General features: G+C 36.3%; 1 protein-coding gene across 19 annotated transcripts in view; it reads left to right on the top strand.

The window, feature by feature from the left end:
• celf5a (cugbp, Elav-like family member 5a) overlaps positions 1–14,002 on the top strand; it is a 219,268-nt gene that overhangs the window by 17,099 nt on the left and 188,167 nt on the right. For all 19 annotated transcript variants that reach the window (XM_077226573.1, XM_077226572.1, XM_077226565.1 and 16 more), the window contains exon 2: positions 503–585. In XM_077226573.1, coding sequence (XP_077082688.1) covers positions 503–585 — 83 coding nt within the window. The remainder of the gene's footprint in view (positions 1–502; positions 586–14,002) is intronic.

Below are 14,002 nucleotides of genomic sequence, written 5' to 3'. Positions count from 1 at the left end.
TTTCTGGGAAATAAGGTAGTTGTGTAAAGTGCGCAACAACTCGAGAGAAAACAAGAACCTGTGGAATGTGGGACTAACATTACTCTTGTAGTGAATGATACTTTTCTGCACTTAAACTTCTGCTCTAATTTGGTAAGGTTCCTGCTGGACAAGCCATCTTAAACAGCCTAAGCTTATCTTATTTGGTCTTCCAGCTTGGTCTGTTGGCTGGTTTTAAAAGATTTTTGGACACATTTTAGTTGGTCAGGCTGGTTGGTCAGTCTTAAGCCAGCCAAGAACAGCAAACCAGCAGCATTGCTCCTACTTATAGTTTACTCATTTGTAATTTGTAAAAATCTGCTCTAAATTAATACATTTAAATGTCATGCTGATGTTTTTGTCCTAATGAGGCTGTTTGGTTACTTCAAATGACTTTGGCCACTTGCCGATATCAGGCAGTATAGAGTTCAAGACCACTGTCTATCCAAGTCATTGAAAGTCTCCTTTCCTTTTTGTCACACAGGCTGCGCGTTCCTCACCTACTGTGCCCGTGAGTCGGCCATCAAAGCCCAGAACGCTCTCCACGAACAGAAGACACTGCCGGGGGTAAGTCCGCTGCCAGCCTTTCGCCTCACCTCTTTTTAAGAAGACCACCATGCCAGTCAAAGATAAAGCTGTATGTTTTAGACAGAGAGTTAAAGCCTTTGGAACAGAAATCAGTCGATAACCCAGCCTTTTAAGATCAAGCTTTGAGCCGTTTCATGGTACTTCTCCCCGGGGACATTTGCAAGCATTGATCCGATGCTTTCAGCACAGGGCTTGGGGATGCAGTGATAGCAAATGTCAATTCATTTGTTCTCTCAATTTTTCCAAACTGCTCCATTTACACAAAAAGCCAGTGAGTCATTGTTGCCCAGTTGCACAAAAGTATTCCAGATGCACAAAAATAAACATAGCGGGACGCATCGAGGGTGTTTCCATTGAGAGTTGTGTGCTTTTGAGTTTTGCTGGCAATTGCGAGGACACTCAAAGCACAAAACTCACAAGGAGGTCTGGCAGTAGTCTGCATGGCCTTACACAACCATAGTGAGTGGTTTGACAATGACACATTGTTGCCATGCTGCCAGTCCAGACAGACATCTCCTGAAGTAACCTGCAGGAAACTCGGATGAACCGAGAGCAACATATTTGGCATCACAATTGCAATTATGGCAAATTATAGCGTGGGATAAATTGATAGAAATTTCAGAATTTCTTAGTATTTTAAATGTTTCCTCTTGCGCTTCAGTTGGCACGAACTCCAAAAGCTTGTGCAAAACATGATGATCCATGTTAGTCATACACTGATCTTACAGAGATTCTAGGGATTTGAATTAGAAATATAATATAATATGTTCAGAGATGTCTAATGCCCGGTACACACATTGTACGATTTTGGCCGAAACCTGTACGAAACATGACCAATCGTGGGGATTTCTTTGGTTGTGGCTCCTAAACAGTGGTCGTACAGTCAGAGAGGTTCAAAGACGGCAGTTGTCACGGTCTTGCGACCAAAGATAGCCTGCGATAATTTTCTTACAGTGTTAGAAATTTAGCATGATCATCTCACAGTTTGCTGCTTTGACCCACGTCTATGACTAGCCAATAAGAATGCAATATGAAATGGTGTATTGATCAATGCAACATGGCGCTAAAACTTAAAATTTGCAAAATTGGCATGCGAATTGGTCTCTTTCCCCTTGCCACGACTTTCACGTTGTCCTCTTTTTTTCAGCGCACGTAAAAACACAACTGCAAAAGTGCAATTTATCCTGCTCTATTTGTTTACCACTAGCGCATGTTGATGATGTTTTATTCTTTTATGCCAACTTGCGTCGTAGCCTACGATTCCTTAGGTGTCATAATCGTAGTCTACATACATGTTGTACCCAAGTTTATTAGCTCCATGCATTACAGTGTGACTCGTAATGATCTTATAGGATTGCTGAAATCACACAGTCTGTAGCAGGCATAAGGTTGCTGTTTAAACATTTATATAAAAAGCTTCAAAATTAAAACTTTTAAATGACAAGTGGTGTCCAATGTTTGATTTAGTGCCATGTTGTATTTAGGCCAACTGTCAAACACACACCCACACACGCTTTTACCCCTAATAGAACATTTGAGCCTGAAAGGAGAGAAAACAAATGAAGGAGGGGGCACTCAGAATGTGACACATGTCATCTAGACCTGTTGACAATACATCTCAGTGTGGGGTGAAAGAAACACGCGCGCACATGCACACAGACTTGCTCCATGTGTGACATCATTGCATCAGCTTCACTTATCAGTGTTGTCATCCCCCGAGACAACTGCGAATAAGGTAGTAGGTGTTTGTTGAAGAGTCTGAGAACTAGAGGCATGTTTTTTGTCTGCCTGCTAGGAATAGGACATGATGGTTGACTCATATCTTTCTTTCTTTTTTCGTATGTATTTTTTAGTTTAATATTTTAGTGGTGGTGCTTTAATTAGCATGCTGACAGTGTTCTGTGCTTTAGCTTTTACAGTTTGCACAGTAAAATCCTCTCAGGAAAAGGTGCGTCTTCTAAATTTATCACGTTAAAAATCCTGCATCCACAGCCATATACAAATTTAAACAGACATATTTGGCTGTTGCATCATGTTTTTTTGGGGGTGTGTCAAGTTTAAAAAGTAAAAAAAAAAAAAAAAAAACATATCACAAATTTGTTTTATTCAGTTGTGCTCTGAACACAAGAACACATCTTAAAAACCTCTTAGAAATGTGTCCAATGTGGGTCAGGTGAACCTGAAACCAGTCAAAATATTCAGGGCTTTTCCTTAAAGAGACAGTTCACCTAAAAGTCTTTGTTTTCTCACCCTTTTCTCTTTCATCTACGGAACACAAAAGAAGGCATTTTGAAAAGTCTAATTTTTCTTTATCCATTCAATAAAAGTCAGTGGAGTTGTTTTGGATCCCATTGATATTAGGGGGAGTGCATAAAAGTGCAGTGGAGTTGTTTTGGATCCCATTGATATTAGGGGGAGTGTATAATAATGACATTTTCTTTTTTGGCCGAACTATCTCTTTAAAACTGATTAGCCACTCAGTCAACCCACACCTAGTTCATATTGAAAAGAACACGCTCTTTCCTCCGTGTACAGCTGCTAAATTGATCTGGCCTGCAGCGAGTCTTGGCCAAACGGCCTGTCCCTAAATCTTTCCCCAACAACCCCCGTCTTGCTACATTGATGGTAAGTAAGTATGCCAGTTGTTTGTTTGCTAAATCCTGCTTGATATGCAGATTGCCAGAGGCTACAGAGTAATTCATGTAAAGGGTTCTTCCGGAACTGACCTATAAGTTATTTATGCTTGCGTTTTGTCCTTAACTCTTGACAGTCCATCCCTGTTAGCACCTAATATTAGTATTACGGTATTAAATACTATTATAGTTGCTTGAATTAGCTTTTATTTTTATGTTTTTCAATTTTATTGTAAATATTAGTATAAGTTTTAGTCATTTTGTTATGTGCTTTTGTCATTTTTATTATTTTGTTTGTTTGTTTGTTTTCAGTTTTAGTTTTAATTACTTTCCAATTAGTAATTTAAACTTATTTCATTCTATTTTTTCTTTAGTACAAGTTTTTCCATGTAATATTTATATTTGATTTTATTACAGTTTCATTTTAATGACAAAATGTTTGAATAGTTTTAGTTATCGATAATAACCGTTTTGCTCATTTCATATGCAAACCTGCTAGTTACACCTTAAAGGGTTAGTTCACCCAAAAATGAAAATTAAGTCATTAATTACTCACCCCCATGCTGTACCAACCCCGTAAGACCTTCGTTCATCTTCGGAACACAAATGAAGATATTTTTGATTAAATCTGAGAGGTGGATCACTGCTACATAGGCTGCCAGAGGGAATGAAACTTGACGGCCCAGAAAGTCATTAAAGAACATGTTTAAATATTCCATGTGCCTACAGTGGCTCAACTATAAGTTTATCAAGCGACGAGACTACTTTTTTCCCGAAAAAAAAAACATAATAACGACTTTATCCGACTATTCCTTTTCTTCCTTGTGGGCCTGAGACGAGAGTTCAAGAGATTTCCACGACGCATGCGCGAGAACTGAGAAGAGAACGTTCTTCTTCTAATACTTCTTGTTCAGTTCTCGCGCATGCGTCGTGGAAATCTCTTGAACTCTCGTCTCAGGCCCACAAGGAATGAAAAGGAATAGTCGAATAAAGTCGTTATTATGTTTTTTTTTTCGGGAAAAAAGTAGTCTCGTCGCTTGATAAACTTATAGTTGAGCCACTGTAGGCACATGGAATATTTAAACATGTTCTTTAATGACTTTCTGGGCCGTCAAGTTTCATTCCCTCAGGCAGCCTATGTAGCAGTGATCCACCTCTCAGATTTAATCAAAAATATCTTCATTTGTGTTCCGAAGATGAACGAAGGTCTTACGGGGTTGGTACAGCATGGGGGTGAGTAATTAATGACTTAATTTTCATTTTTGGGTGAACTAACCCTTTAAGGCAAGTTTTACATGGTTGTCGGCTTTAATGGTAGATATTTAGTGTCTTTTGTGCACCCCTAGTGGCATCAAGCAGAACTGCATTCTTTTTGGAAGATCGTTTCCTGTCAATGTTACTGTATTTTGGGCTGCGTAAAAATAAAAAAAGAGTAATGTTTACTTCACCTTTATGTTTTAAAAATGAATTTCGAGATAATTTTTCATATATAATTTTATAAAATAGTTAGTAAATATTGTTTTTGTTGTTATTCTTCATTATAGCCAAAAATCACAGTAAAATGTCATCCGGTAAACGATACGGTGGTACCGATATAAAGTGTTGGAGAACTACTCTAAAAACTTTGACAAGTTTTGACAAGCTACTCATGAGTTAAAGTAGTTAAGATAGTCAAGCTACCCTTCAGAAAAAGTAGTTAGCTACACTACAAGTTACAATCGAAAAGTAGCTAGCTATATTAAAACTACTTAGATTTTTTTTTGTTTAACAATGACATTGTATATTACATATAACTGAATAATTGTTTTGAGCTTATTTTCGATTGACAAATGCTTTGCCAAAGCAATGGCGCAAAAACAATGCTGGTGATCTTTTAGGTTCATTACAATACTGTGGCGGGACAGATTATACTATGACGGGGTCATTATAAAATCAGAAATAGATATTTGATATAGAGTGCAATAAAGCAGGACAAATAATTATTATTCACAAGTCTTCGATGCAGACCGCATTTTAATCTTTGGCTTGCATAAATTTCATACAGAAGTGCACACTTTACTAGTCGATTCATTTGAATTCTTAACTGTACGTCCTTTACACAGTCATCAGACGATCTCTTCTCAGTGAATTGTAAAGCTGCAAGATGTGTGAAGGAACAATAATGTAAAATTTTTGTGATCTAATAAGACAAAGATGCTTCAATGCATTGCAAGCTCATCATAACGCAAAACGGAATATAGCTTTTAGTCATGCTACACCGCTTCTTGCTGGAAAAAGTAGTTACTGGAAAAGGTACACTGTTTTAAAAGCAACCGAGCTACTGTCAAGCTACTAAACATTTTAGTTAAGTTAGAAGCATCACTACTTGTAGTTAGCTACTCCCCAACACTGCCGATATATTGTGCGCTGTATTGTCACAAAATATCGTAGGGGGCTAAATTGTGCTCAGCTAGCAGTTGTACATGTACATGAAAAACAATAGGTAACTGAGTAGATGCCTGTGTTTTTCTGTATGGAGCATTCCCAGAGCACATCTCACATGTAGCAACTGCCAAGATTGATCAAACGACACAGATCCTCCCAGTTTAATTCCAGTTGGGATTTCACAGAGCCTTCATGTTCAGCATACTGCTAAGAATCGCAATGACAGGGAGGCCACATGCGAGTCCCATTATAGGAGTAGCCGTGTCTGTCCGAGGACAGAGGAGGAGCAGGAGGAGGAAGTTGGGCGAAGGCGAGGAAGGCGTTCTGACAGCTGTCTGCCTCAATAGTGCGCTTCCTCATCAGTGACCTCTGAGGAACATCAGCTCCGCAATGTGTGAGATGTGGTGATAACATCACCATGTATACATGGCAGCTTGTCAAGATCATCTAGGGCTGACGGCAGTGATCTGTGTATGTTTGTGTAGAGTTGGATGGATAGTTGATTTTGTTTGTGTGCGTGGCCGGTCAGAGTCAGGGTGGACATTTTAAGTTAGCACTTAAAAACAGGGGCATAGAAATGGACTGAAATGTGTGGAGAAATATTATTAACCTTATCTTCATGGATTTTAGTTAGGTGATGTAACATTCGGCCAACTGATTTGGCCAGTGAGCAGAATAAGTAGTACGATTACTGTTTACAGGTTTGCGACCAAACAAATCTTTTAAAACTTAAAGTTTACTGACCAGAAAGAAAGTACTGACCAGGGGTGATGCTGGGTTTTTTTTTTTTTTTAAAGGGGTTGGATCCATTTGCTATGCCATTGCTCTAAATACAACCAATTAAACAATTGCTTTATCACTTATTATTAAAAATAACAAATAATACAATTACTATTATTTTTCAGTACCACAATGTAAATTACCACAATTTTAGATTATTGTTAATGGTTAACTACCAAAATCCCTACAGTGGTTTTCAAAAGTTTTCATAATTCTTTTTCTTTATTATACAACCAAAATATACAATCAGACTTTTGCTATCAAACATAATTTTTTATTTCATCAAATGTAATAATGTATTATTAATAATAATAATAACAACAACAACAACAATAATAATAATAATAATACATAATTTAATTATATAAAAAATAAAAAATGTTTCACCTCTCAACCATGCCTTTCATTTATATATATATATATATATATATATATATATATATATATATATATATATATATATATATATATGTATGTGTGTGTGTGTGTGTATTATACTGTAGTTATAGTAATAATAATACATAATTTATTATTAATAATGACAACAATAATAATACAGTATACATATATGCACATTATATAAACTAAGAGACTAAAGGATGTGTGACTAACATGAATCAAATGTACCAACATGAATCAATTTCATTTTATGAAAATTTAATTGAGGTCACTCAACATATTGATGTAAAATGCTAACAAGGAGGAATTAATCTCAGCAGTATTTTAAGTGTATTTATATAAAGTGCACCTCCGTTTCCAAGCAGCTGGTGAAAAAGATGATTCATAACTGCAAATTGAATTTGTCGCATTATAGCAGCTAACCATTTTTAGAATCTATCTATATTACTTTTAATTCCCAGACATAAGTTGCAAACAAGGTTACAGTGAAGATTCGAAATGTATTAAAAGATCTAGATGGACAAATATGTGAAAATATTTATGGTGCACCTTCCAGGCACAAAGTACGAAGTGTTTTATATTCCTCTTAATTGCAGTAAGGCAGTGTATACATCCGTCTACAGTGTTTACAGTCAAAACAATGTGAAGATGAAGAAAATGGTTTGAATTGAAAAACACACAACAACTCTCTCAACCCTGCCGTGCAATTTAAAAAGTGGCTTCACCATGTTTTGTGTGTGTGTGTGTGTATGTGTGAGCTCATGCTGTCCGCGGGACTCCACACCCCTGCTGGAATTGCAAATTCACCTGCTCCTCTGGAGTCGCGGCAAATCCGGTGTAATTTAAGGTGTGTGTTTTACGCCCAGATTCATTGCTTGTTATCACATCCGTCTGTGGAAGACTTTTTGTTTTTGCCAGGAAAAGAACACACTGTTAAAAATAAAGGTTCCAAAAGTGCTATAGAAGAACCTTTTTTGGTTTCCCAAAGAACCCTCAGTCAACAGTTCTTAAAGGGATAGTTCACCCAAAATTGGAAATTCGGTCATTATTTACTCACCCTCATGTTGTTCCAAATCTGTATGAGTTTCTTTCTTCTGTTGAACTAAAAAGAGGATATTTTGAAGAATTTTGGTAACCAGAGAGTTGACGTAGCCATTGACTTCCGTAGTATGAAAAAAAAAATAGAAGTCAATGGGGACCATAAACTTTTTGATTACCAACATTCTTCAAAATATCTTCTTTTGTGTTCAACAGAAGAAAGAAACTCATACAGGTTTGGAACAACATGAGGGTGAGTAAATGATGACAGAATTTTCATTTTTGGGTGAACTATTTAAGGTTCTTTATTGGCGGCCATGGAACCTTTCCAGTGTTCTTCATAGATTTTTAAAGTGTTCTTCACACTTTGAAAGAATGGTTCTTTTTAAGAACTGTTCAGTGAGATGATTCTTTGGGAAATCCAAAATGGTCTCTATCCCTTTTTGGGATCCGTAACCGATGAAGTCTTGTTATAATGGCAAAGCAGCAATAATGTGATTACTAACTCTTGTAAACTAACACGGCTGTATTTTTATCTTTTGATGGACATGGAATATGCAAGGAACGCAGAAGGTGTTACCCTGAGTGTGAACACTGTGTGTGCTGACAAAGCTTTGTTTTTCTCAGAATAAACGCTCTGATAGGATGCTGACGGCCGCTCGTATCAAATCAAATTAATGAAGCGTGATGGGCATGACTATTATAAATACAGTGCGGCCTGAAATCTAATTATATCCGGAAGTTTTAGGAAGTTTGCCACAAAGAAAAGTTATTATGTACGGTGAATAATAAATATTTCATATTCTGCACTATTTCTAGATCACTGATCAGTTCTGCTGGCATTAAAGCAAAGTGGGAGAAAACCAAACTCCGATGATTGTTAATATAAGCCGTTTTACTAATTTAATAAAAAAATGAAATATACTTTACATATATTATACAATTGTAATTCAATTCAATGTTATTATGTTTAGAATTACAAGTTTTATTAATAGTTGCAATGCTTTTGGACTCCACTGTATTTCTTATTATAGTTTTTAATATTTATTTTATTATTTTATATTTGTTGTTGTTATTATTAGTTTAATTAATAGTTGTAACAGTAATATATACTGCTGTCTAAAAATAAATAAATAATTAAAAATAATTAATTTATTTTTATAATTATATTATTATTATTTTTTAATACAGTTTATTTTTTTATATTTTACTATTTTATTATTTTTATAATTGCATTTTAATAGATTTTTTTGGATCCCACTGTATTTTTTTAATTATATTTTATAAATTATATAATATTTTTATTTGTATTGTTATTTTTGATTTTATATTTATCATTACTTTTTAATTAACTGTAAGAGATACTACTGACTATAAAACAAATAAATGTATTGTAGAAAATTAAAAATGATTTTCAGGGGACAAAAAGTCATAAGCAACATGTGCTCAGAATATAAATACAGCAGTTTTTGTTGAATATTATGAAACCGCATTGAAAATGATTTTAACGTAGCAATGCACAAACAACAGCACAGCAAATCGCCTTTGTTTAGTCGTTGATTTTTATCGACAAGGCAAACAGTGATTCTACATTTCTCTGATAATCTCTAATATCGTTTTCAACATTTGTTTGCCTTTTAGATTTTGGAAAATCTGAGCATGTCTCCTGTCTTTCTCTATTTGTCTGTTTCTCTCTCAAATCTGCTGATTCATTGACTTGACAATGAAGTGAGCGTGTGGATTGCGGTGGATATTTGCGTCCGGGGTTTGTGGTGATGCAGTTACATGACCAGCAGTGTGTGATGAATAGAAAGTCTCCAGTGCTGTCATATGAGAAATCACAGCGGAGCTGCACACGAGACTGTGCTTCTCACTTCATGAAGTTTTATAGTGCCGCTTCCGCTGTTATGGCTTTACCACAATGGAGGAGAGATGCAGACATATGACTGTGTGTGTGTGTGTGTGTGTGTAATGGCACAGGGCTGTAATGTACATAGTAAAAAGCCATTGCACTAGAGTGATCCTCAGGGATTTCACTCCCCACAACCCTGAAACAAGAGGAAAAGCTGGATTAACATAGTCCTTTCTTTCTTTCTTTCTTTCTTTCTTTCTTTCTTTCTTTCTTTCTTTCTTTCTTTCTTTCTTTGTGTAAATATCATGACACTGAAATACAATGATTTTTTTTTTTAAATGGTAAGATTATTTTTTTAATACATTTACTACAGTATTCTTTATGGGAGCCCTCATAATTATGAGATAGTCTAAATGTGATACCAAGTCATGATTATGAGATACAAGTTGAAATTGTATTTTTTTTAAATCATATTTATGCTGTCAATTTTGACTTTGTATCCCAATTTTGACTTTTTGTCAATTTATTTTTGGTCAGTTTTGACACTTGTATCCCAATTTTGACTTTTAGTCAATTTATTTATTTATTTATTTTGAGCAATTTTGACACTTGTATCCCAATTTCTAATTTTTTCCATAATTATGGTACTATGCAAATGTTGATATTTTCATCTCATAATTATAACTTTTTATGACATAATTGTGACTTTTTTTTACTTTGTTTCCCAATTTCGACTTTGTCGATTTGTGTAGGTAATTATGCCAATTTTGACTTTTTTTCCTTAATTTTAACTTTTTGTCACAATTGTGACTTTTTTGTCATAATTATGTTGTCAATTTTGACTTTATATCCAGTTTCACCATAATTGTTTTTTAAATCTTATAATTATGATTTTTTTATCTCATAGTTTTGACTTTTTGGCATAATTTGATTTTGTCCATTTTTATATGTTGTATCCCAAATTCTACATTTTGTCATGCAGATAAATGTTATCTTTATCTCATACAAACGTGTCAGGCAAACTTTATCTCATAATTTCAACTTTTATCTCATAATCACTTTTTATGTCATAATTTTGATTTACCAAAACATTTGCAGCTTCCATAATTCTTTGAAGTACTTTGGAGTACCCCGTAAATACCATGGTATATTAAGGTATACTAACAAAAAAGTGCCATAGTACAATGTTTTTCTTTTCTTTTCTTTTTCTTTTCTTTTCTTTTCTTTTTCCCTGTACTACATTTGCCAGATGTTTAGCCAAACCTCATCCTCCTATGAGCCATTTGCTCTTTTTAAGGTATTTAGTGAAAAGCTGGCAGTGCACTTTGGCACATTCCTGTGAGAAGTTACAACAAAAACAGCACATAAACAAGCTAATGGCTTCCTTATCTGCACTGCCGACAAGGCTTTTCTTAATTAACTAAGATTGGAGAACAGTACCAAAACTTTTTGCCTGGAATTTCTTGTTCTTACCTTCTGTTTCACTCTTAAACACAATTTACGCTTCAGATTGAAGTGGAGTTCTGCTGCCTGTTCGAGCCCTGAATGTTTTCCAGATATCCGGGACTGTTGCCAATTTCTGTCTTCCATTACAAATATGATCCTCTTAGTTATGGTAAAATGCCTTAAAAACAAAATAATCTTCCTAAACGGGCTATTAGTTAGGCGCTCTTGAGGCACAAGTAGTTTTTTTTTTTGGCTGTATGAGTTGGGGGAGAAAAAAAGAAAGAAATATTAATGTGTTTTATTTGGGTATTTTTAGTCTATTTCAGGTTGTAGCCGGACCGGGGAGCAGCCATCTGTGGGATTAAATCATGTGACGTTGTGATCTGGGTTAGCCGTGCGTAACGCGTGTGTGTACACGAGCCATAGTTGTAGTGGTTGTACTTACGGCACAGTGCTCTCTCTCTGGTGTCTTGTCTGAATGAGTCTGGCTTCAGGACAGGAGGAATGAGGGCTGAACGAGGGCCCCGGTGAAGACCCACATCTCCCGCCTGCCAATCTGTCTTCCTGTCCCCTTAGCTGGTATGTGAGCGCAGGTGCGGCCCAGCGAGCTCTTTGAAAGAACGAAAAGGTGGGGAGGATGTGGGAAAGACAAATAGTGGCCAGTGGTTTCTGAAGGTTTTTGGAGGCTGGAGCCAGGACAAAGTGTTCAATTTTGTTCATTTTTAGGTTTGGGTATGAAGTTAGATACTGTGTAACTGTTGAAATATGTCAGTTTATATTGAGGTAGATATCCACACAGCTATAGAGCGATGCAGGGATTACTTATATTTGTAGGCCAAAAGCTGGAAACAAGCATTTTAGCAAAAAAGTGGGTTTCTATTTTTTTTGGTTAAATGCCGTGGTGAACACAAGCCCAAGATATTTCCATGCTTTATTCTATGATATAAAATACATCAGTAAATACCCTCTTTTTATTTCTTTTACTTGTCTTGTAAAAGGTGGTTAGTGATTGTTGTGGGGCTACATTAACTTCCATAGTATGGAATATAAATACTATGGAAGTCAATGGTGCCCAAATATTATTTGGTTTCCAACATTCTTCAAAATATCTTCTTTTGAGTTGAACAAAGAAACTCATACAGGTTTAGAAAATGTAAAAATAAGGGAAATGAGTTGCATAATTGTTCATTATCACATGGTTATTTAACACACAAACCATTTTTTTCCATTGAATTTTCAGCAGAAACTGTGATCTAGAATAACTCATGACATGTTATCACTGAGATACCAAGATTTTTATGACACTTTTCCGTTCCTAATTGTTTTCGACACGTGGCCCCTTCCGATCACGACGAAGAGGGAATGAAATACTCCCGGTGCTGCGGAGCTAGGAAGATTGTTTAGAATTAGAGAGATAAAGAATGACAAACAAAAGGAAGTGGGGTCTCTGAGGCAATGGATCCAGCGAAGACAGATCGAGCAATAAGGAGTGGGAGATTAGCACTAGCTAGAGGGAACGACTAAGAGGAAGGAGAGAGAAATCAGGAGGAGGCGAGGACATCGGGTCATGTCGACAGCTTGAAGCCATACTTTCAGCGGGGTGTGAGAGCAGAAGTTCACGTTAAAACCAGAGAGAAACCCCTCCTCTCTCTCATTATATCTCTATCTCTCTCGCTCCCTCTCTCCCTCGCTCATTTGAAAGGCAGATCTGCCCTAGACACAGAAGGTAGGGCACTGCATTTGTCAGCGGATACGAGGCCCCCGTCCGATTCGCTGTGGGTTGTGTCATTACGTTTGATTGACAGGAGTCGTGATAAGGGACTGTCCGTGATCCCCGCAGGTTAGATTAGGGAAGCGAGGCCGCCAACACTCACGCGTGGAGCATGTGAGGTCGTGACTCTGAACACGGGGAAAGCGCATCGTAGGTGGTAGAGTCGAGGTCATTTGCATTATACGCTGATCCGGATTTAAGGGATTTTTAATATTCCTGGTCGGGCTGCACAGTTTTGTGGATGCCTGTTGATTAATATAATGTGAGAATATTGTCAAGTCCCAGTTCCCTCGAGAACGTTCTCTTGTCGATCATGTTGAGCCGATTTAGAACATATGCCATATGGAAGTGCGGAGAGTGTGACTAGAAGACTAGTCTCTGTTCTCCTGGAAAGGAAGTTTAGATCCAATTGTTTTATGTAGTTAAGGCCTGTGCTGGAAACTCTGCTGGCCGCTGTCCGGTGCTGAACTTGATTGACTCAGGGACGAGTGCAGCTTGGAAACATTCATGGTGCTCTGCTAAATTTATGTTTAGAGATTTAGTAAAATTATGTATATTTCTATCTGTCGGTCTCTCATTGCATTGTCAATTATTGTTTGTTTCATCTATGTTTCATCTATCTATCTATCTATCTATCTATCTATCTATCTATCTATCTATCTATCTATCTATCTATCTATCTATCTATCTATCTATCTATCTATCTGTCTATCTGTCTGTCTATCTATTTTTTAGAAACTCCTTTCTGTCATTCTTTCTTTCATTCTGGTTCCTTCTGTCGTTCTTTGTCAGGCTTGTTCTTTCTGTCAATCTTTCTGTCATTCTTGTTTTTTTTTCTGTCGTTCCTTCATTCTTTCTGTCATTTTTGTTCTTTCTGTCGTTCTTTTTCTTTGTGTTGTTCTTCTTTATCTAACATTATTTATATTGATCTAACATTCAATCATTATAATAATAATATAAATAATAATAATTCATAACATATATATATAGCGCTTTTCTGGGTACCCAAAGCGCTTTACATAGAAGGGGGAATCTCCTCAACCACCACTAATG

This window comes from Siphateles boraxobius, unplaced genomic scaffold (assembly GCF_051911475.1).
Source record: "Siphateles boraxobius isolate OS27281-9 unplaced genomic scaffold, OSU_SipBor_1 13, whole genome shotgun sequence".
In the NCBI taxonomy this organism is placed as follows: Eukaryota; Metazoa; Chordata; class Actinopteri; order Cypriniformes; family Leuciscidae; genus Siphateles; species Siphateles boraxobius.
This window is presented reverse-complemented; position numbering and strand designations above follow the sequence as displayed.